The sequence below is a fragment of the Drosophila suzukii genome, chromosome 2L (assembly GCF_043229965.1).
Source record: "Drosophila suzukii chromosome 2L, CBGP_Dsuzu_IsoJpt1.0, whole genome shotgun sequence".
Lineage (NCBI taxonomy): Eukaryota > Metazoa > Arthropoda > Insecta > Diptera > Drosophilidae > Drosophila > Drosophila suzukii.
Window position 1 is genome coordinate 24175611 of NC_092080.1, and position 24429 is coordinate 24200039.

The window sequence follows — 24429 nt, forward strand, 5'->3', positions numbered from 1 at the left end:
TATCAAGGGGTTTGAAAATAGCCAGAGCTAACCATAAAATAGCTGAATTGGCAACACTGTGAGCAGCACTGCACTGTGTACGTCAGCTGTCAAAACGAAAAAACTCTGCGCTGCATTATTATTGCATTTCTCCGAGTCTAAAACGGTTGCGTAGCATATGCGTGGATCGGTCGTGGTAACTGAATGTGGCACGCATCCGGTGCAGTGAGTGTCAAGTGACCAGTAGCCAGTACAACCAATAACCATGTCGTTCGTGGGCGGGGGCGGGTGCGGTGGCCAGGACGTGCACAAGTTTGTGGAGGCGCTGCAGGCGGATTTCAAGACCCTTTCGCTGGAGACCAAGAAGAAGTATCCTCAGATCAAGGAGGTGAGTCCTGCTGACGTGTGGTTCACGGCCCCGGTTGTCTAATTGCGGCACTTACCCGTCGACACACAAGTGTGTGTCACCCGCCCACTTTGGTGGTGGGTGGTGGGAGGGCGGTTGGCGGGGGTGGCTTGCTCTGGATCCACCTGTGCTTGTTCTACGCAATTATGAAATTGATGGCCAGCGCAAATGAAATTGATTTTATGACATTTCCACTTGTCCATTAATTCTCCAACGTTTCCAATTCCCAATCAGGCGTGCGAGGAGGCCATTTCCAAGCTCTGCACGGCCGGCAGCAGCCAGCAAAACTCGGTGTACTACACCGTCAACCAGATACTCTATCCCCTGGTGCAAGGATGCGAGACCAAGGACCTCAAGATCATCAAGGTGAGGTCACATCCTTCAGTTGAGTAGTTCTAGCTTATTCCCCACCTTATCTTATCCACAGTTCTGCCTGGGCATGATGCAGCGTCTCATCACCCAGCAGGTGGTGGACCAGAAGGGCGCCCTCTACATCACTAATGCATTGTGGACCCTCATGGAAAACAACATCGAGGAGGTGAAGGTGCTGCAAACAGTAACCCTGCTATTGACCACCAACACGGTGGTGCACGGCGATACCTTGGCTAAGGCCCTGGTTCTATGCTTCCGCCTGCACTACACCAAGAATCCCACGATTGTCAATACAGCCGGTGCCACTATCCGTCAGCTGGTATCGCTGGTATTCGAGCGAGTCTATCTGGAGAAGGATTCGGTTTCCAGTCTCCAGCAGCAGCAACAACAGCCAAGTGGCTCGCCATCCGAGGGGGAGGGAGGTGGTCAGGACGTGCAGACCTTTGCCTCGGATGCGTTTCTGTTGTTTCAGGATCTCGTTCAGCTGGTAAACGCGGAGCAGCCCTACTGGCTGGTGGGCATGACCGAGATGACGCGCACCTTTGGTCTCGAGCTGCTCGAGGCCGTGCTGACCAACTTCAGTGCCGTTTTTCACGAGGTATGTTTACACTTGTCCAGACCGGTATCGATTATCTTGTTTGTTTTTGTTTGCTTTCCAATAAAACCAAATAATGTACGATTTTTCTATTTACATAGCTATAAGAACATAAGTAAGCTTTAATTAGGAACTTCAAAAAACACGTTTTAAAAATAGTTCCAATGTGTACAATGAACATGCTGTTATAATTATATCAATAACAGCATGTTCATTGTATTGTAGGACTAGATACGAAAAAACATTTGAAACCATTTTTATATTGGCATATCATTGTAGCTTCGTAAAATAAGAAAAATTGCTAGCTTAAGCAACAAAAAAGCCCTTTGTTTCAACGATTTTAAAAACCATCTTTTCCATCAGAGCAACGACTTTCGATTGCTGCTTAAAGAACGAGTGTGCGCCCTGGTCATAAAGCTCTTTTCGCCGAACGTCAAGCACCGCCAGCTTCCGGCTCCTAGTAATGGAAACGCTCCTGTGCCGGCCGAAAAACCCTATTTTCCGATCAGCATGCGGTTGCTACGCCTGGTGGCCATTCTTATACAGAAATACCACACCATACTGGTGACCGAGTGCGAGATTTTCCTCTCGCTGATTATCAAGTTTTTGGATCCGGATAAGCCGGCCTGGCAGAGAGCCCTGGCTCTGGAGGTCATCCACAAGCTGGTTACGCGCTCTTCGCTCATTGCTTTCTTCTGCAAGTCATACGATTTGAAGAACCATGCCACCAACATAGTGCACGACATGATCGCTGCTATGGGCAGCTATGTGCGGTATTCCCTGATCAATGCTTCGGCCATGCTTAATGGTCAGCAGAACGGAATGGCCAATTCATTGACAGCCTTATCGGGAAGCAATCAATGCGGTTTCATGTTCCGCGGAGCCTACCTCCCGCTGGTAGCCACATATGCCCCAGGCGTGTCTAAGGCGGTTTAGTAAGTGGAATCAAATTTTTTCCCTTGAAAGCATTTTATTTGTAATTTTAATTTCACTGCAGCTTGGAAATGCTGGATAAGCTAGATGCACCGAATATTCCAGACAGCTATGGCATTTCAGTGGGACATGCCATACTCCTGGACATTACACGTTCGATTGGAGGCGTCATTCAGCGCACCCCGGAACTTCATCCGAGCCACAATACAGCAGTGATCACGGAAGAGGAGCATAAGCCTCTGTGCCTGCAACTGGTGAACTCCAGCTGGTCTGGCCTCCTCAGCGCTTTTATTCCATTGGTGGAGACCTCCATTGACGAAGCCACCACGGAGAATATCCTTAAGGCCATGCAAAACTATGCAGCTCTATGCGGAATGCTGGAGCAGCTACAGCCTCGAGACGCCTTCATCATGGCCATGTGCCGTGCCTCTTTTCCGCCACACTACGCCATGTCCATATTTGCCAATACCACGCAACCGGATGGGGAATTAAGATGTGAGTGTTTAATTGTATTATTTAAAGTTCAGATTGAATCTCTGCTTCTATTTAAGACGTAGTTGAACACATTACTAACTTATTTTTTTTATACAGGTCACACCCGTAGTGGTAGTCAGGATCTGAGCAGCCAATTCATAAACAACTGTAGTGGCGATGCGGGAGACTTCCGGCCACAAATCGTGGCGGTGGGCACACCCCTGCCATCCGCCTCACTCCCCCACAGTGTAATGCAGGCGCCGGTGATGTTGACTAACAAGAATTTGCAGTGCATGCGAGCGATTCTCTTCCTTGCGCACAACAACGGTGGAATACTGGGAACCTCGTGGCACATCGTGTTGCAAACTCTACAGCATCTAGTTTGGATCCTGGGCTTGAAACCCTCCACCGGCGGCAGTCTTCAGGCCATGCCAAAGCCTGCGGTGGAGGCTAATGTGGGCATTCAAACAGCAGTGATGGCTGATCTTCCCGTTTTGTCACAAATGCTTAGCCAGCTGTTCGAGTCCAGTCAGTATCTGGACGATGTGGCGCTTCATCATTTGATTGATGCCTTGTGCAAGCTCTCCCACGAGGCCATGGAGCTGGCCTACGCCAATCGGGAGCCATCTCTGTTTGCGGTGGCAAAACTGCTGGAGACTGGTCTAGTGAACATGCCTCGCATTAAGGTATTGTGGAGACCGTTGACCAATCACCTGCTAGAGGTGTGCCAGCACCGACACATTCGCATGCGTGAGTGGGGTGTAGAGGCCATCACCTACCTGGTTAAGTCCGCACTTCAGTTCAAGCACAAAACACCACTCAAGGAAAACATGGTAAGTTAATAACCTTTTCCAACAAGACCATTGCAGGTTATTTGCATTTGTACCTATATAAACAAACTAATTTAGTGCTAAAATATGTCTTATGCTAAAATATGTATATGTCTTAATATTAATTTGATCGGTATAACGAACAGAAGATCCCGGTTTCGATCGTAAAATGTATAATATTTTCAACATCACCACGATAATCAACAGTATATGTTAAGAATTTATGTACGCCTAACTGTTGGGGCTAACTTTTTTTTTATTCAAACTATCCAAATTTTAATATATTTATACCCTTGCAGAGGTTATAAGGATTTTATTTAGAAGTTTGCAAAGCAATGAAGGGGACGTTACCGACCCCACAAAGTCTGTCTGTCCGTTTCTACGCAAATTAGTCTCTCAATTTTTAGGCTATTGGGATGAAAACTTATACAAGTCGGAACGAGCCGGAATGTACAACTGGATCCTATCGAAAATATAATGAAACGCTTTTTTAAATTTTAGTTTCGGTGTTTTTTACTTATTATCTTCTACTGATAGGATTTATTATTTTTTACATTTTAGAATTTCGCATTAAATTTAAAAAAAAATCGTATGGCCTTATCTACATAGTCAACTATAAGTAATGGGAAAAAAATATGAAAATATTTATTGCTTCGGTTTTTTATCATATTCTTTTCTAGTCCGATATATAGATCGCATTTTTTATTACTTCAGAATTACGAAAAAATTTGATTAAAATCGGCCTACAATATCATTTAGCTGTTATAGGAAGGATCGCACAATTAATGTCAAGAAATATAAAATGGCGTTATATTTCGTCTTCGGCTAGACGTATACAGTAAATAGAAATGTAACATCTTAATATTTCTGTGATTATTTTCTAAAAGACAAAATGCTCTGTGTATACATTGGTCCCACTGGAACGACCTGCAAGGTTATATGAACTTGGGTTGGCCGAGGCTAGCTTCCTTTCTTGTTTAAACTAGTTTAAAGAAATTTATTATTATTATTAATTTACCAAATATATTTGTATGTATATATATATTTATATTTATATATTTCATATTTCTCCTATAGGAACTGCAAACCATGTTGTTGAGTCCGCTCTCTGAGTTGTCTACTGTCCTGCACGCAGATGTACGGCAACGACAGCTGGATTGCGTCCTTCAGATCCTGAATACGGCCGGGGAAATTCTCTCATTTGGCTGGCCGGCCATCATTGAGATCATTGGCGCTGTAAACGAGCACCATGGCGAGCCGTTGATCCGCACAGCATTCCAATGCCTTCAGCTGGTTATCACCGACTTCCTTACAGTGATGCCCTGGCGATGCCTACCACTGTGCATCAGCACGGCGGCCAAATTCGGTTCTCAGACCCAGGAACTGAACATTTCCCTAACTGCGATTGGTCTAATGGTAAGATACGTTAATGAACTAAGATAAGTTGTTTAAAGTTATAGTTTATGCTGTATGTGACTAAAATTGTGTCTTCATTACAGTGGAATATTTCAGATTTCTTTAATCAAAACCAGGACAAGCTCATGTCCACTCAGTTGCAGGATGTGTCTATTCTTCCCGACTTTCCAGGCACGGTGAAAATGCCGCAGTTCGATAAGTTGTGGATGTGCTTGTACGCCAAGCTGGGCGAGCTGTGTGTGGATCTGCGTCCGGCGGTGCGTAAATCTGCCGGCCAGACGCTCTTCTCCACCATCTCCGCCCACGGCAGCCTGCTTAATCCGCCCACGTGGCAGGCGCTGGTCTGGCAGGTTCTCTTCCCGCTGCTGGACAACGTGCGCGCCCTGAGCAGCTCGGCCAGCAACGAGAAGGTGGACGCCAGTGGCAACATTCTCATCCATCACTCGCGCAACACAGCCCAGAAGCAGTGGGCAGAGACGCAGGTGCTCACCTTATCGGGAGTCTGCAGGGTATTCAACACAAAGCGGGAGCTGCTCCAGATGCTGGGTGATTTTGAGCGGGCTTGGTCCTTAATCCTAGAGTTCATCCAAAATGCGGCGTTGAGCAAAAATGGGGAGGTTTCGCTGGCTGCCCTTAAGTCTCTGCAGGAAATAATGTACCACAATACCACAGAGCGAGCGGAGCGAGCTTTGAAGGATCCCCAGACGGCCCAGGAGCAAGACGATGAAATCTGGACCGTGAGTAGTGTAGAGATCAAGTTGCGATCGCCCAAACCTGGCTTATAGTTCGAGTTTTATTTATTCTTTAATTCACATTTTTCTGTCTGTTCGTTACTTTCTTAAACAGATTGCCTGGAACATTTGGCTCAGCATTGGCATGGAGAGCACCAAGATGTCTACGTCGAGCACAACGAAGCTGCAGCATCAAAACAGCAATAGCGCCGACAGCCAGGACGACTTTTACATTCCCAGTCAGGCCTTTCTCACCGCCCTGATCCAAATCTTCCCCGCCATCTTTCAGCACATTCAAGTCAAGTTAGTACATCTGAATGGGACCGAAGTTTCTTTATACTTATGAATTCAAAAGAAGTTATGCAAATTTTGCAGATGGAGTTTTAGTGAGATACAAAAATTAAATTCAATCGCATATTTAATGTTTTGTGAAATCAATCAAATAATTCTATAATAATCAAGTTTATTAAGCGCTAAACTTCTTTCAGATTTAGTGCGGCCGACTTTGACAAGTTCTGCACGGTGCTGACAAATGCTGTTTGCATTCCTGTCCAGACCGATGCCGTGCCCTACATCATGTCCACAGTTTCGGACACTCTGCTGACGCCACTCCACGATGGTATCCTAGATTGCATGGAACTGATACAGAAGGCAAGGAAACTGTAGATTAATGAACCCTAGTTTTAACGCAATTGTTATATTTTAATAGGAAGCCACAAAGACCGATTCCCACATCAACCAGCTCATTCCTGCCATTTTCCGGCAGCTGCTGATCTTTAGCAAGTTCGCCTGTGCTCCCCCCACATTCCAGCAAAGTGTGGAGCACAAGTATGCGAAGTCGTCGGGGCACTATGCCAACAATGCCTCCGTTGAGGTGGTCAGCATGAACTACATACCGTTCGGGGAAAAGTCCATCAGTATTTGTGTAAAGCTCTACCAGACTACAGCCACCGAGGATCCGGTGGTTCAGGAGCAGATCCTGCACGACATTGTCAAGGCTCTTCGCACGCCGCTGGCAATGAAGTACAAGTGCCTGTCGTCCAGCACTTGGAAGCTGTCCATCTCCAGTCTGATTAGTGTCCTACACACCGGTCTCAAGGTGGCTCGGGCCAAGCCGCAGCACTTCGCCAGCCTGTGGGACGACTTGGCAGACACTCTGGACAAGTTCTTGTTCCCGGCGAGTGTATGCACAATCGAGGATCGAGGTCTGGAGGAGATCGTACTGGACGAAACGATCGATTGTCAGGTGATTGAGTTGCTAAGGGACGAGGTATTGCCTCATGCCCACGAAATGCCACACCAGTTCATTATGCAGATCGTGGTGCTGCTGAATAAGGGATCCATTCACTCCGCCTCGGATACGAACATTTGCTACGAGTCTGATTGGAAGCTCCGCGAGATTTTTGCCAAAACGTGCTTTGAGACCCTTTTGCAGTTCTCGCTTCTGGAGGATCATGCCAACACCAACAACAATCGCCTTAATGCCAATTTGTTGGCAGCTGGAGCTGCGGGAGCGGGTGGCAAGGACTTTGCCGGACGGCTGGCGGTCACCGCCCTGCTGCATCGCTTCCAAGAGGTGCTCAAGCGGTTTAACGACGATGAAAGACAGAGCGGCAAATGCCCGCTGCCAAGGTGAGATTTTTATTTTCCAATTTGAATCAAATCTCTTAGATATAAACAAAATTACTTGAAGGGTTTTTTTCTCTTAACTATTTTAACTCATATCATTCATTTATCAGGTTCCGGCTGTCTGAGATTTCGTTCGTACTTAAAGCTATTGCAACGCTAGTGGTGTCGATGAAAAAAGCGCCGGCATCAAAGGGTATAGTAAACATAGCTTGCTAAGAATGATGCCTTTTAATACGTTCTCTGTTTACCCCGCAGTGAACAAGCCTGCTTGGGATCAGTTGATTGGCCTGTATCCATACCTGGTAGACTGCACGACAACCACGTCGCCGGAGGTTTCGAGGTCACTGCGAGAAGCACTGCTGCAGTACACAGATCTACTGCAGGCGCCACGCACCTGCGCAGGAACCACATCCAACGACAATGCAATACAATCGAATGGACAAGAGTGAAAGTATGCGCAGACACAGAGACCAAGCTGACATCCAGATTGGTGGTAGCTGTGCAATGTTTATTCTTAGTTGTTTAAGTGCGAAGCGTTTGAATATATTTATTTTGTGCATAATTTATCAATGTTAATCTTAGCCCTCCCTCGCATAGATGTATCGACTAAGCATCTATGTACTTACATGCTACATACCTAAACATATATATATATTTGTAAAAGTATTTTGTAGTTGAGCTATGAAGTATACAATAGGTCTATCCGGCGTTGCCGGAACACCAAATAACCAAGATAAACCCCTACGAACCGCTTGGCAGAGGGATGGAACGCAGACAGCAGATTCCTTTAGTACCTTTTCGAGACGCAAAGACAAAGAACTACATTAGCTGTAGCTATACATATACAAATCTAACTATGATCTATTTGTGTAGCGCATTTTTAAGTACAGACTTGCGTGTTATCTGAATCAAATATTAACCATTAACCATGATGCAACCAACTTTGTAGTGACGTTTTTAAATAAAGCAAAAATTATTATTACCAACTGATAAGCGTAGTTTATTTATGACGTCAGATTGCCGCTATCAAGACTCGCCAGTTGGATGGACGGATGCCTCGACAACAAGTTTACCTCGCCGGTACCTGAGCACACACATCTTCTGTTGGCCTATCCTTATCGCATCCGCAATGAGCAGCCACCTTGATCTGCCTCTGACACGGAATTCTTTTGACTTGGCAACTGCTTTTATGTTTGTGAAATATGGTAGCTGGTTAAGTTTGCTTTGAACAAAACCTGTATGCGGCCGTTATAAATATTTATTTACTGATAAGGAATTGTGTAAGGGAAAGTTATGCTTATGATTGGAAGGCAAATGGTATACATAGTAAAGTGCTATACGAAACAAAAAAAACCTTTTTTAAAGTATAATGAGTACAACTTCAGGCTGTAAACGGATTTCCTTGGTCATAGAGAGAGTATACTTGAAAAGCAGCTGCATTAACGAAAAGTGTTAAATATAAATTGTAGTTCCATGAAAAACTTTAGAACCGTAATTAAAAATACTTTAGTTATCCGTTCCTTTAAAAATAAGGTTTAGTTATGACCATCATGTGTGTCCTTTAAAGGACGTTAGACTATCTTCAACTGCAGAATTCGTGGAGATGAGATAGCAGACATTTTACTAACATAATTTTTAAATTTAAGTTTTTTATATTTTAATTACACACTTTATATATAATAGAGTTTAAACCAGAAATGAAATGTTTGTCCGTTCTGAAATATTTCTAACTATTTGAGAAATATGAGCTCATTGACTTGTTGCTTTTGTTGTTGTGAGCTGAGTTGCTTGAATGGGATGATTGGAATAATGGATCATTTGATGATGATAATTCCATGAGCTATGACTCCGAAGTCACAAACAACCAATCAACTAAAATATTTATAATTGTTTGAGAAATATGAGCTCATTGACTTGCTACTTTTGTTGTTGTGAGCTACTCAAGCTCAGTTGTTTGAAAGGATGATTGGAATTATGGATCATTTAATGATGATTCTAAAATTCCATGAGCTCTGACTCCAAAGTCACAGACAACAAATCATGCAAGTTTTGCTCACAGGTGATTTTATACCCGTTACTGTTAGAGTAAAAAAGTATGTTCATATGGGCCGATCTTTTATAAACCGAACGACTTTCGCCAAAAATATTTTTTCCCATTTTTGATGTTGTTTTGATTTTTATTTGGTAATAACGAGTTTGTATCAGGATTTAACCGAAAAATAATAATTTTTTGGTAAGAAAAAAAAACAGACAACTTTTAAAAAGTACTTTTATTTATTTATAGTACTTTCTTTATATTTAAAACAGATTTTTTTAAAGATACTAATTCTTTATTTTCTTAGAAACCAAAACAAATTAAATTTTAAAAAAAATTTAGGTCTTTCCCCGACAAAAACATTAATTTTTCAATTTAAATATGGCGCATATATTTTACCTACATTCAGTTTTTTAAAAAGTTTAAGCCATTAGTAAAAATAATTAATTTAAAATCAGAGATTTTGGAGAAATAAATACAGAAAAAATGAAGACAATCGGATAACTACAGCTTGAGATGTAGAATTTTAAACAAATGTACTTCTTAGAATTTATATACTTTTTTTCGGCGAAACCCTGATGTGTTAACTTATTTACCAAATAGTATACATACGTAAAATGATTCGGGCTACCATATAAATTATATATTTTCTTGATCAGGATCACTAGCTGAGTCAAACTAGCCGTGTGCGTCTGTCCGTATGAAGGCTGAGATCCTGTATAAAGGATAGGAAGATAGCAAGAGAAGCATATTCTAGAGATTCTTGCGCAGCGAAAGATTATTTCAGCAGAGTGCCTCGCCCACCTTAACGCCCACACAGGGAAAATTCTGACTTTTTCATCTGAGTTAAAAATGTTCTTAAGAATAGAACGACATTTGGGAAGTTGAAAATATTTTAATTTTGCTCGAATCAAGTTGAATTGGCGGTGTTTACATTGTATATCTCAACAAATAAACTATTAGACCAGTCAGTAGTGTATACTTATCAAAAAGTTGTTAAATAAACTCAATTTAACTTTCGTTCTAATGTTGAGAACATTGTACTTACACGGTTTTTAAGAACGAATGTTCTCAATTCAAGAACATTGTACTTGAATACTTATCTGAATCTAAATTTACCTGACACAAGTCCTGAAATAAATTCCGAGGGCGACCTACCTTTTGGTACCTTGTGCGAGTAGATCAGCGAAAGTGCAACAGTTTAATCTAAATAAAATTTTTATTTTAATTTGTTTTGTTTCATTTTTTTTGTCAGTTTTCTGTTTTTGTTTTCATTTTAATCGGTATAATAAGTATAATAACATTTTTTGTTGTTCTTGTTTTCATTATTATTATTATTACTGTTAATGTTAATGTTTTTATAGTTTTTTGGTTTCTTTCGGTTTTAATATTAGAATTAGGCAATCGAGTTTAATACTACCTTCGTTTTAAATATTATGCAACGAATTTTTTGGGTTTTCCTTCCTCATGATTTTTGTTTATGAATTTTTAAATGTATATATTTAATAAACTCATTTCCGTTCTGGCTAGGCAACTTCTTGTGTGTCGGGCAGCAGCCGCACACTCCATTGCTGTCTCGTATATTTTTTTGGATTTTATTTATTTTTTGTTTTGTTTTATGTGCTTGTCAACTCTTTTGGTTTTGGGTTTTTATTTTTTACTTAATGCCGTGGGCGCTTAATGTACAGTTGCCTTGTAAAAATGTACAATTCAAGCGCTTGCTTTAAAATATTTTTTTTTTGTTTTTCGGTCTTTATTTTTGTATTACTCTATATTAGCTGAAAGTTGGTTTTCAACTCTGCCCTATAAATCACTTTTAATAAATAGCCGCCACGCCGCCTTGGTTTTTCTTGTTTGGTTTGGTTTAGCTATTTACTTGTTTAGCGCTTGTAATTAACATTTTTGTCGTGTTCTCATTATGTTTAACTTTTGTTTTAATCTCATGGGCTTAGATATAATACAATTTGTTGTTTATTATACTGCACTAACGGTCGCGTTCGGCTCGCTTTCATTTCATTTACTAACTGCCTTTTTCGGGGATTTTCAAGATCTAACTGCCAGCGGCTGCAAACTCTTCTTCTCTCTGATCTGGCTTAAACTTGCTTAAACGTTTAACTTGGTTGATGTCCTTCGTGTAATATTTAGTTAATGTTTATGTGTTTGTGTATGTATGCGTGTGGTTTACGGTTTAACAATAGTTTAGTTTTAGTTTAGTTTAGTTACTAATTTAGTGTAGCACATCCGTGAGATGAGACGAGATTTGCGTGTTCAGATTCCGGGTACTGGATTTGGATTTGGATTTGGAATTGGATTTGGGTTTCTTCTTCGGGTTTTCGATCTAAAAAACTCTATTTATATATATATGTAATGTATGTATATATAGTATGTATGTTTATAGTATGTTTTGTATGTATATTAATTTATCTGGTTTAATTAGTATTTGTTAAACAAAAGTAACGCAAGAGATTTCATTTAGTGCTAAAAACAAGTGTATGCTTATGTAAGTATTCGGCTTCGGTTTCCCTCCACTTTTTCCTCCATTATAATTATATTTATATCATATAATGTCTATGTAAAGAGATGTTCGGTAGATAGGCGTAAAGAGCGCAGTTTTCTTCTTATTGGAAATTCGTAAAGTTCGTTAGAAATCTGATGAAAGTTTCATTAAAGTTTTCCTTTTGCTTTGTTTCTCAATTTATTCGATAAACTCTTTACATTAAATTACTTAGCTAAATTGTTGGGTTCTTTTCAACATCTTCTGCTTATGTTTTCTGTTTTTTATATAATTTTTTTGGGCTTTTTTGAATTTTTTGTTGCTATAGCCATACAAAATGTTGTGTTTCTTTAATGTATAACGTTAAGTACACACATATACATGTTCGTACATATATGTATTCCTTTGGTTTTAGTTTAATGAACACTTTGTTGGGTTCATTTTCAATATTAGTTTAAAAAGTTAGTTATAGTTTTAAGATTAGCGTTGGTTTTACATTTTCTTGGTTTGGTTTAGGTTTAGAAAAAGTTCTGCTTGTCGAAATTAATATAGTTAAGAAGCGCTGTGCCCTGTTGACTTGTTTGTGATTTCTCTTCGGTCTAGATTTAGGATTAGGTCTAGTTTTAGCTTCGGTTTCCATAATTCGTTATCTATGTACTTGTATGTATATATGTAATTTATATAAATTGCTAAAAATCATATTTTATCGATTAGTATTCTGAAACAGTTTTGTGTTCGCTCTAGTTGAAGACTTTTCGCAAGGGCCCCCGGAACCAACTGGAATCCTTTCCCGGGACCTATTATCGAGTTCTATTTGGTTATTATACGGCGAAGTCTGAGGAGGGAGAGGCGGGGCTGGCACTTAATTGATTTCTTCTTCTCTTCTAACTCCCCAAAAGGCTTATGTGGCTAGCTATCCTATATCTAGCTCATCCCGGAAGGAAGGATTCCATTTGCTCTCGCCGGCCCATGTGTGTTTTGTGTGACATTCGGTTACTAGCTTGGATTACAGAATATTTTACTGCTTTCGGTTCATGGCTTTTATGGCGAACCGTGTTTACCCGTAGTTCTAACTGGTTTATGGAGTGCTGATGTCACACCCCCTTTAAGGCCAAGTCACACGTTTTGCTCACAGTCGCCGATAAGGGAAATGATTTAAAAGTTAAATTATTTCTTAATATTTTGTTTTATTTCTACTGAAACCCTAAGGCAATTATTTGTTTTCCTACAGTGTCTCCTATAGGTTTTTTACACTACTCTGGGCGCCTGCGGAAAACAAAGTTAGGTTTTAACGGGTTCGATTCGCCGAAAGTTCAGCCTGGCCGGCTGAATGCTCCTCCTACGTATTCTCATTTCCTTCTCTATCGGAAGCTAGCTCCTTCCCAGAGCTGGAATTAACACAAAATGTGTGACTTGCCAGTGAATCCGCCAAAAGGAATCGTTCTAAACAAACATAAATTTGGCTCTGATTTCGCATGCAATGTGTTTTGGTTCTGCAAATGTTTTTGATAATGCCATAACAAGTGTTTCTGGAAATCGTGGCTTCCATAGTGTATAGTTTTTCATTGGGGGCATTCCTCCTTCTTTTCCCTCTGCCATCTTGGGTTTTGCAGCACCGAAACACACAGAATGAAAAGTCCAAGAGAGACAGTTGTGATTTAAATTTCAAAGCTTCATAGCTTGTATGCTCACTCCGTAAGCAAACAAAAAACCAAGGACCTTTCTGAATTTTGAACCTAACTCGTCAGTTTTAGCTTTAACTAATTGGGTTGCCCTTCGGGAGAACCGCTGTGAACCGCTTTTCTGGCTTAAGTTTAGTCTTAGCTTTCGTTTCGGCTTGTGATTTTCCCTCTCGACATTTGGCTTATGCGACTAATTAAAAGTACGTGTAATTATTAATATTATTTATTTATATGTTATATATATAATATATATAAGGTTCCTCCTTGTAACTTAACTAGAGCTTCGTCTGATGTTCACATTTAGCTGCTCTACTCATGAAGCGACTAACGCGTGAGAGTCAAAAGTGTGTGCCAAGAAAATCTGCGTTTGCTGATTATATTGATCGGTAGTTAGCAACAATTGATGGGCAAACAATGGATCGGTCGGCGATCGGTAAATGAGAGAGGGTGAGGTGGAAAAATAGAAATGGGGTGCTGCGAAGGAGTCATATGTTCTATCTGAGGAGTTTAGTTAGGATACACGATTTGTTTGTTGTCAGGCTTAGTTTGTCGTTTGTTTTCTGTACAAAAAGACATACAATACTGCGTATGTGGTTGTTTGTATATAAGTGTATATTATATAAGTATGTATAGTTTCCGTTTGTTGCATCCATTTCGTTAGTATGTTGTATATATATAGCATAGTTGTCGAGTGTTCCGAAGTTGATTTGGTTTGGTTTGCTACAAAGTTAGTTACGTGTGTATGGTTTAGTTGTTCGTGTTGTTGTGGGTAACATTACGTTATACAATATAGCAGTAAATAGGTATCGTAGCTGTTCTTCTTCTTGTTGGGATTACTTTTCAGTTCAAAGGGGTTCAAGGATGTCTGTTTCGTAAGGGGTTTTGGTCGAAAGAGAGAAAGTCGATGGGGAATCGGTCGGATGGAACCAAGCCCAGCAATGAAAAATAAGGCTTTTACAGATACAATGAAGGGGGCGAAGGTCTGTTAAATGTACAGTTATGCATAATAGATCAATCGTAATATAAGTAGTAGTTGTTGTCGTTAATAGTTGTTATACACAAATAAGCCACAAAACTGTACAACAATTGTACATGAATAAAAAACTTATGCGCGAGAATTTATCGACGGTTTCCAAAAAGTCTCCTCTCTAGGCTATTATTTACCTCTCCCTTCATCCTCTATTTTTGTAATTCATCGCATATGTATATAACTATGTAATCGAACATGCACACACACACACGTGATCTATATATATAGCAATTTTATATATATATTCTTTATTTATATATATAACAAGAACATTTCTTTGTTGGTTTTTACCAAGGGTTCTGTTTATTATGCTCAATTAGTTTACTATACAAATCGTCTCGTCTTGTGTTATTTAACATAATTTTATTTTATTAACTTCATCGTTTTGCTGAGAACACAGTTTACTATGTAAATATTTAAAGCTTTGGTGGCGGCGAAGAAATCAACAACGAAAAGTTTACGATAATAAAAACATCAACTAAAGTAAAAGTCGTACAAATTTATACATATATTAATATATATATACGATTTTAGTATGATTACGAGTTAAGATGTGAATTGAAGACCGCTTTAGTTCTTAGTTCATCGCAATTCGATTTTTATACACATACATTATACATAAACAACCAAAATTAACAACAACATAAATGAATTAACAGAGCTTATGATTTTTTATTTTTTAGTTCTTAGTGTGTTTTGATTTTGGTTTTTAGTTTTTGTTTACCAAAAATGAGGCTAAGCAAATAGTACTGAACTTTACAAGTTTTGGCAGTACGCATCTGATTCACTTCCATCCTTTCCTCCTAAAATTATGCAATATACAATGTTCTCGCTTCCAACGCTTCTGCTTCGTCTATCTCTCCGTCATCAGCTACTAGTTGTGGTATTAATCCTTTAAAAATATACTCATAACGCGCTACTTAATTGTTTAAAAAGTTCATCTTCAGTTTTCCAATACACCGCTTTAACTAAGTTTAATAAACAGAGTTCTTTCAACGTCGTCTTCCAATCTCTTTCATCATGTTCCATCGTGTTCTCCTTCCTCTTCCTCTTCCTCTTTCTCTTCCTCGCAAATGTGGTGCTGCTGCTTCCGCTTCGCTTTCTCTGCTTTCTTTTTTGAGTTCCGTTTCGAACTAAAAACTAACCTCAAAATATCGCTACCTAAAAAATCATAGTTGTATAAAGAGTCCTCTTGCTAGGAAAGAGAGAGACAGAGCCTTGCCTACTTGCTTAACGGTGAGTCAGGCAGAGACAGAAGAAAATCGCCTTCTTCAGATTTTCTAAACTTTTAGGTTATGTACAATATTACTCTGTTGTTTTCAGGTGAAGGGTGCGTGGGAGAGGGAGTGGCATGTGCGACATTTTTGCTTTGCTTTGGAGTTAACGCTTCACTTTATGGTTAATTGCTAAAGTTCCTTTATACTGCCATCGTTTATCCGTATTCTCTTATTAGTGTTCGTTTAACTGCTATCACTTTCCATTTTAATATAATTTTAGATTTACTTCGGTTTCCTCTTGTTTAATATTAATTGTTTGCTTTCTTTTATATTTCTTTAATAAAATACAATTTTGCTAAACAAAGTTTGCAGTTTTGATGGGAGAGGGGAAATGGGATGGGGTGTGGATACACAACTTTTTCTCTGGTGACCGTTTTCTTTATTTCGGTTTCATTACTTCTTCATTTCGCTAGTTTTATGTAGTTTATGTAATGTTTTAATGCATTTTACTTTCTGTTACTTGTTTTTTGCTCATATTTAAATGGATTTATTTGTTATTCTTTATACGGTGTGTTCTTTCTTTTGCTTAGGAATTTTAATCATAATTTCTCCTTTTCTTTTTCCTGCAATAAAAAATAAATTGCAAAAATCACTTGAATTAGTTTGGTGATGGTCTAAGTTAGTGGTTGCTCATGTGGATATGATTGGATTGGGGTTTCTTCAAAGAATTGGAAAATAAGTTAATGGAAAATATCGAAGAAGAGGTAAATATTGATACGGGAGTGATAATCAATTTATCAAAAAACTTTGCTATGCTTTAATTAAAAATAAATAAAGAGTATAGGGTGGCTTGTTAGTAGAAAAAGTATGCTACTTTTGGTTGTTGCTGTTGCAGATGCCGTAGATGTTGCTATTGCTGTTCAGATTGTTAGTAGTTATCATTACTTTTTTGGTAAATTATTGCAGTGATTGTAGATTTTGGAGTTGTTGTAGTTGTTGATGTTAGTTGACGCTGGGCACATTTGGATCAGATTTGGTTAGTCAAGGCGGGTTCATGGAGAATTGATCGAGGGCGAGGTTTATTTTTGGGTTCGTTTTTCGTTTTTGGTGGTGGATTTTGGTTTTTAGTTTTTGGTTTTTAATGATGATTGCAGAAAACAGTCAACCAATCAATCGATCGAATCAAGCGGCAGGTTCTCCCACATATTTTCTGTTTTTCTTTTAGGATTTCTCATTCAATTTAGTTTTAACTAGAGAGCGAACTTGATCAACTACTCAAAAGAAATGTTGGTTTATTCGACAATTCATATGGATAGTTATGGGGAAAATAAGAAAAGAATGGAAGATACATTTGATTAGCTTTCCATGATTATAGCTACGACGAATCACTCAAAGATACCAGAAATCGTCAAGAGCAAATCATAAGTCAATCGGCAACAGAACACAAATATAAATGGAAACAATTTTCACCGGGGATATTTTCCCCATTTTAGGCAGGCGCAGGCAAGCAGAAACCAGGATCTAAGATCTAAGGAAAAAGAAAAAATAAAAGTGCACTACGAAGAAAAAATAGAGAAAAAAATAAAAATGCAAATTGGTTGGTTTTGTTCTTTTTTTGTTTATTTTTTTTTGTTTAATTTACAATTGTATTTTTTGTTGTTTGTTTTATATTTCGGTAGAAATCAATCTCAAAACGCACAAAATCATAATGGATAGTTGTAATCGGTAAAGAATAGCACAAGTGTTTAGATACTAGATACAAAGAATCGAAATCATTTAAGTTCTCAAGTTTATACACAGCAAAATCAACAGAGGCGACAAAAAACATAAAGTGCGCAAACTAGAGTGGCGGGGCTGAGGGGCGGTTGGGGGCGGGGAAAATACTCTTTCGTGTACAATATACAAATAATTCTAATTATAATTCCAAATCAATGCAAAAGTGCTGAGCTACGATTTCTGTGTTCTCTGTGTATGTTTTTATTCACTGCCAAGAAATTAATAAGCTTATATAGTGATTTATAATATACATAAGTAACGATTAATTCTGTTTTTGTATTCCTCCAAAGCAAAATGAAAACTTTTGCTTCGGCTACGGTGTTTTTGTGTTTTTCTTTTAAATGTGGTTTTCTTTTTAATGTATATAATTAAAGAATAAGTACTTAAAACAAAGTTGATAACATTTTCTTGTCGTATTCCTTTACACGATAATAATAATAATAATATTATGGACTGGACTTTGACATAAAAAGAAAGGTTTTGTTTACGTGTAAATCATTTCCTTTAAGTTTCGTTTGTAGTTTTTTTAAGCAACAGAAACAAGCACAGCGAAAAATGAATTTTCGATTTGAATAAAGCAAGAAATTATAAGGCATATTTACGATGAATTAATTTATAGTATTTATATCTAGAGAACTACATATTTTGTTTTTACTCTCGGATGTGTAGGTGTGAGTGAGTTGTGTCTGTGTGCGTTCGTTTTGTGTTTCCGTTTCCGTTTTGTGTTTGTCAGAGTTTTGGGCGAAGCAAATATACGGATCAGGAATATATTTGCTTTTGTATAGCACACGTCGAAAAGAGTAGAAACCCAAAAGTATAGCTTTCTGTGTTCACTCTCCGTTTCACTTCTCGGGGTCTCGTTATTTTTATTAATTTGTTTGCGACGCTCCAGGCACAATAGACTTTATTATAATACAAAATTAGCAAAACTATATAATTTCTTAACCTTTAGCATTTCTTTTATCGCATATCCGTTAGCGTCAAACACAAAAATTCATTCATTTTTTATTTTCCCATTGTGGTAACTATTAGAAATTGTTAACTAAGAAAATTTCACTAATTGTTGTAGCTGCTGCTCCTCCGTCCGTTTGTCTGTCCGTCCGTAAGTACGTTGCTTCTCCGTATCCGTATCTGTATCCGGTTCCGTATGGTTATGTTGGTGTCTGGTCTGCATTCGCGTTCGCCTGCAGCTTCAACGTCTTTAATTTGCAGTATAAAACTAAAATTTCAACTTTTCTCTTCTGCTGCGTTTTGTTTGTTTGTTGTTTATGTTGGTTTGCTGATGTTTAATATTATTTGGTGTTGACAGTTTATGTGGTTTTGTTTGTTGTGGTGTTGATTGGTTGGTAGGTTGTTGGTTGGTGGTGTGTTGGGTTGGAGAGTAGGCACACTTACTGTTCTTGGGGATCAGTATCACTCTCCTCCAGTTCGCTCTTGTTGCGTCTCTTCTCGTAGATGAGAATGATGATGCACAGAATCAGCACCTCAGCACAGATGCCCAGGAAAGGCCACAAGGCGGCAAATTTGCCTAAAGAGAACGAGAAGTTGTTAAAATACATGTGTTTACTTGGGCCTACTGGTTAGCCATGGTCGTTTCGGCAAGAGTTGGATGTAATTACACAACTATTTTGTAATTAGTTTCCCAGCTCAACTCCCCTAGTTTACTTTAAAAACACAAGTAAAGAAACTAACACCTAACTTTAAACCGAGATTTGCAAATTTTAAATTTGGCAAAGATCGTTTTGATTCAGTGGTTAAAGTCCCAACGGTCCTGCCATTAAAAAGCGACCACGGTAATTCGGCGGACATTTAATAAAGCTTAGGCGACGCTCCCATCCGATGCAAACTTACCCTTAACACGCACAGTTGTGAAGTCGCTGGCAGGAGCGGTGGTGTTTACTCCATAGTCATTGGCCGCATTGCGTCCAATGCATTTGTACTCGCCTCTGTCGTCCAATGTCACATTATCCAGTGTCAGAATGGCGTTTTGCACGCCGTTCTCCTGCTTGAGGATGAAGCGATCTGTGGCGTTTGTCAGCGTTACATTGCCTGCCAGAAGGAGTGCACAAGAGTTAAAACCTATTTCGATCAGAGGACACCGCAGAGAAGCGGTTGGAAGACTCACCAAAGGTCCAAGTCAGTTGTGGATCGGTTCCCACAACGGTGCAGGACACCGACATCTTCTCACCCTCCACAACAGCTGTATTTGAAGGCACTCTTACAACAACGCGGGCTACAGGCGACAAAGGATACCAATTAATTGGGGGTTTCGGAATAAAAGAGGTGCAAGGACCTACCAATCACTTCGATTCTCTGAGACTCGCCGTCGATCTCGCAAGTGTAATTTCCATGGTCGTTCGCCTCCGTTTTATCGATAATGAACTTCTTCTCGTCGGCGATTATCTTAAAGCGACCTCTTAGCGAAGGCACCTCCGTCACCGAGGTGTTGTTCTTTTTCCTGCACACAATGGATTAATTTGATTATATAAAATATGGAAAAGCTCAAAAAGAACCCTAAAGTTCTTTATTTAACGTATACTTATAATAATATTATTCTTTAAAATTCAAATTCAAATTTAGAATACTTAATTGATGGATATAGAAAGTAGTTACTGATCTTGAAATATTGGAGTATATTTCAACATCATGGTAAACTAGTTATAAAACTTTAAGAAATAATATATAAATATATCTCTGTAGTTACTTGCTAGCTGAAAAACCCATTTATCTAAATGAATTGTACAGTTATCGCCGAATAGCCGGGCTGCACCTACTTGAGGAACCAACTTTCTCTTAGCCCTCCGCCGTTCTCTAAGCCTTTTGCCAATTATTCAAAGACTAATTCCACAGCGAGGCACACGCAAAGTTTGGCCCTGGCCCCAGAACAAGAACGAGAACCAGAGACCCGGACAGGTCCCGGAATGAACAAAAGTGTCATTACCATTACCAGACCCTGCCACAGAGCTCGGCGCTTCGGCCACCAACACTAACTGGTCCCAGACAGGAAGGCACTTTTCAGTAACCACCTCCCGCAAAAGTGCCACCCATCAGACCCCACTCAACTGTACTCACTCGCACAAATGTCACCTTATTGTACCCTTGCAATGGGTATGCTTACGCTATGTTACAAGTCTCCAAAAAAGATAATCTTTCTTTCTTTCTAATTTCGGAAATATATATCGTACTGCACTGGCTACATAGTAAATGATAGAACTTTTAAGGTGCTCTAATACGCAGATAAATGCAGGACTGATTATTATCGGAAAGATTTATACAAAATACGTAGATATTTAACCACGTAATGTTAACACTTGTTGGTCAAAATTTACTAGCTTTGTGAAGAAAAAAAAAGAAAGGCGATTATGTTTAATTTTGTTTACACCCTTATAAGTGACTCGGAAACTGTGGTTCCCTTATTTGATTAAATGCTACTAGTAATGCCACTTTATAGTATAGCCGATACACCTTTATAAGTGACTCAAACCCTCCAGAGATCTCGGTGGCACATCTGGTATAAGTATTTTCATTAGGGTGTTTGGTGCTTCGTTCCTTTTTCGGTTACCAGGTTACGTCAGTCAGGCAGTCAGTTAGGCAGTCAGGCCAACATAATTAAGCAAAAGTGCTTAGCTGTGCCGTATTAAAATGATTGCTCTTATAACTACTAACTATGTGGGACACAGACACAGAGACCACCCTGCCTCGCAACATCCCCGGATATTTTTGGGAACCCAAGTGGAGATTTCGGAATGACTTACCATATGAGTACGGCCTTCGTGGTTTCGTCTTTCACGTTGCAGCTGAGAACCAGCGGCGTTTTGATGTCGTAAAATTTCATTTTATGCTCGATATTATCATAGTTTGGCACCAGCTTATCTGGAGATGGTATAGATAGATAGAACAGATTAGTCACATATTGACAGAGGTGGGTGGCGTTCTAATAATGGGATACGAGAAAACGTTTACATAAAGAACTGCTTAAACAAAGTTTATTCTAATAACTTGTATATAAAGATAAATATATGTATTTGCTTATAGGAATAAATTGAGAACGAGCTTAAAGTATGAGAGGTTTAGGTGGAGATTTTTGGAAGATATTTCTGGGTTTTTTGATTCGATCTTTATTTTTGGCTGAGAGATGAGAGCTTGAGATTCGGTTTTGAGTACTGACTAAATTGCTTAGGAGAGTAATGATGAATTAGCAACACACAAATCACTAATACCAAATCATAGGTGAAGCAAAAAAAATGTATTCGTAAAATTAAAACTTAAACTAAAACTAAAACTAAGGAATATGTATAAATAAAACAAAAGAGCATACAATTTGGTCAATCGAATTTTATTCATCCTGTCAAGTATAAAACACATTTTCGTACTATTTAGAAACTTGGACTGAAATCAAATAAACTTCATTTTACACTGCGTATGAATTGAGATTACTTTGATTAGATTACGTTTATGTTTGATTAGTTTAGTATGTATAGTATAGTTGATTAATTTATCGGTTAAATTAGCTGTAATGTATAAAATAGAGCAAAAGTAGTTAAATTTATGTTTATCGATATACACAATGCGATACATACAACAATTAGATCGATTCTCGGCTAATCGACAGATCGATAGACAAGAATCGCAAGCAAAAAAGCAAGAGAGCGAGAGAAAGAGAATCAGCGACTCGTCACGTGTTGTTTTCCGCCTTATCTGGCAGTCTCATTGATTATAATCAGCTCGTAAGCCAAACGCTGCCAATTGTAAACTTATGCGTCATCGCAAACTGGCTGCCAATCAAATTCGATCGAAATGGAATCAGAATTGAAATCGAAATCGAATTCGATGCACCTGCCAACTGTGTGTTTAACAATCAGAGTAAACAACCAAAGCGTTAAAGAGGAAGAACCAAGGAGGAAGAGGCAAAGAAAGTCAAAGAAAGACAAAGAAAGCCAAAGGAAAACAACGTCAGAGATACATATGTGGCTAGTTCGCAGAGGCCACAAGACATGGCTACAAATAAAATCAGAAAGTAAAGCACAAAAGACAAAGAAAGAGCGGCAATGATGAAAAGTTCAGGCAAACAACTCAAGCTCAACTTAAAGGTGTGACCGTATGTGGATGTGTGGGTATGTGGTGTGTGTATGCGAGAGAGCGAGAGCCGACAGTGAGCTAGTCAAAATCGCTCTAAGAGGAAGCGAGCGAGAGGGCGAATTAGCTAGGCGAACGATTAACGCTTAATTAAAATCCAACAACACCAAATTTAGACTAGCAAGGTAAATGCAAGATGGAAAGAGACGGCGATAGCAAGCGAGGGGTAGGTGAGTGGTGCCTGAGTTGAGATCAGATGCAGTTCGAAAGAGACAGAGCGAGTGGGTGGGGTGGGCGAACAATTGCAGCGATGACACTTGACCTTGTTCCCGTTTTCATTTTCTCAAATATCTAGATTTTAAAACGCTCTTAACTACGGGTAATCTAAAATCTCTACATATTTTAAATGAAATCCTAAGAGATCTCAAAACGTTTGCTTCGTTGGAGGAAAAAAATCTCCTAGCCTACATTTAGGAAAGTTTATTAATGATTTTAAACCTCTAAAAAATACTGTTTCTTCCTTATAAATGTATCGTGATAATACACAAAAAATGCTTTTTAATGTTATCTGCAAAACCGATAAAGAGATTTAAATGAATCTGTATATGAAAACTAATCTTCGTCACATCCATAGTAATCGAAGAAACCCACAGAGCTAATGGAAATGGGAGCAAGGTCATAGTTTATGCTACGATAACAATTACAATGGCAGTTTCGGCGCGAGCGAGATAAAAGCCAAAAAACGAACAACAACAAAGTGGGCATTTACAGGTCAAACTTTAGTAAGAGGTTTAGTGAGTGTGTCATGTGTGTTGTGTGTTTTGTGTGCATGTGTGTGTGGCTCACCCATCTTGACGGGCAAGAGCGTCTGGTGCTGTAGATGCACTTGATGCACCTGATGCCCATGGCCACCCATCAGCATATGGCCACCAGCACCCATCATTGGGGCCGTGGCACCCGCAGGACCTCCCGCACCTGCACCATCATATCCACCCATTAAGCCCTTTGTGCTGGAGGATGCTGAAATAGTGGTGTGCTCTCCTCCTCCTCCTCTTCTTGCGTCTTCTTCCGATCCAGAGCCCACCACAGGCGGCTCGTAGTGCGGCGTATGGGTCCTGTGCCGCTCATTCTGGCCAGGATTGGGTCGCGGCGGCGGTTGCAGCTGGAAGGCGTTCAGCGTGTGCTGCGCCTGCTGCTGCAACTGCTGCTGGTGGTGGGCATGGTGGTGCGCCGTCGTTAGGAACAGGCTGGCCTCCGTGGCAGTGGCACTGGCAGTGGAATACGTCTGATTGTACAGTATGGTGGGTGGCTCCGGCGGCGCCACCGTGTGCTCCTGCGGATTAAGGCGCGGTGGTGGAAAGTCGGGCGGTGTGGCCGAGTAGACGCGATGGATGCCGCCTCCAACCGCCGAGGGATTCCAGGAGTGAGGTCCGGACAGGCTGAGGTTTCCATAGCCCAAATGCGACTTGTGCTGTTTGTGCGGCTGGTGGGGCAACTGTTGCTGCTGCTGCTGCTCCTGCTGCTTTCCCCACACTGTTGAAAACACATCCGCCGAGTTGGACGTCAGCTCATCAATGGTTTGATAGCCGGACTCGGTGGGGTTGCCCGCTCCTTCTCCCTTGGGATCCAGCACTCGCAGCATGAAGCTGCTGTGGTGTCGGTTGCACTGGTAGATACCCTCGTGCACCTTAAGGGCGTGCTTTACGCTCAGGTGGGCCTCGATCTTGGGGTTTTCATCTTTAGCGGGAGCAACA

General features: G+C 39.9%; 2 protein-coding genes and 1 long non-coding RNA gene across 12 annotated transcripts in view; 1 reads left to right on the forward strand and 2 right to left on the reverse strand.

Moving 5' to 3' along the window:
* The first annotated feature begins 63 nt into the window (after positions 1-63).
* On the forward strand, positions 64-8351 carry mon2 (Mon2 homolog, regulator of endosome-to-Golgi trafficking). The gene is made up of 13 exons (XM_017077223.4): positions 64-367; positions 620-751; positions 813-1355; positions 1716-2287; positions 2350-2780; positions 2877-3592; positions 4667-5005; positions 5089-5742; positions 5852-6039; positions 6225-6387; positions 6446-7368; positions 7476-7558; positions 7621-8351. The coding sequence occupies exons 1-13, from the start codon at positions 245-247 to the stop codon at positions 7812-7814; spliced, it is 5061 nt and encodes a 1686-aa protein (XP_016932712.2). The 5' UTR covers positions 64-244; the 3' UTR covers positions 7815-8351.
* A 3159-nt stretch (positions 8352-11510) lies between these two features.
* The window catches only part of Bsg (immunoglobulin domain-containing protein Bsg), a 35603-nt gene continuing 22684 nt past the window's right edge, over positions 11511-24429 (reverse strand). For 7 of the 10 annotated variants that reach the window (XM_017077212.4, XM_017077207.4, XM_036822313.3 and 4 more), the window contains exons 4-10: positions 23522-24412; positions 21355-21472; positions 19897-20057; positions 19725-19832; positions 19451-19648; positions 18995-19127; positions 11511-16446 (exon numbers count right to left, since the gene is read on the reverse strand). In XM_017077212.4, coding sequence (XP_016932701.3) covers positions 16419-16446; positions 18995-19127; positions 19451-19648; positions 19725-19832; positions 19897-20057; positions 21355-21472; positions 23522-24412 — 1637 coding nt within the window. In that variant the 3' untranslated portion in view covers positions 11511-16418. Of the gene's footprint in view, positions 16447-16696; positions 17095-18994; positions 19128-19450; positions 19649-19724; positions 19833-19896; positions 20058-21354; positions 21473-23521; positions 24413-24429 lie in introns of those variants that run through there. The other 3 variants (XR_010655406.2, XR_010655405.2, XM_070999514.1) reach the window with 3 other exon arrangements.
* LOC139355164 (uncharacterized) lies at positions 21915-23515 on the reverse strand. The gene is made up of 2 exons (XR_011605887.1): positions 22180-23515; positions 21915-22110 (listed from the first exon to the last, which is right to left on the reverse strand). It is a non-coding gene; the product is annotated as an uncharacterized lncRNA (long non-coding RNA).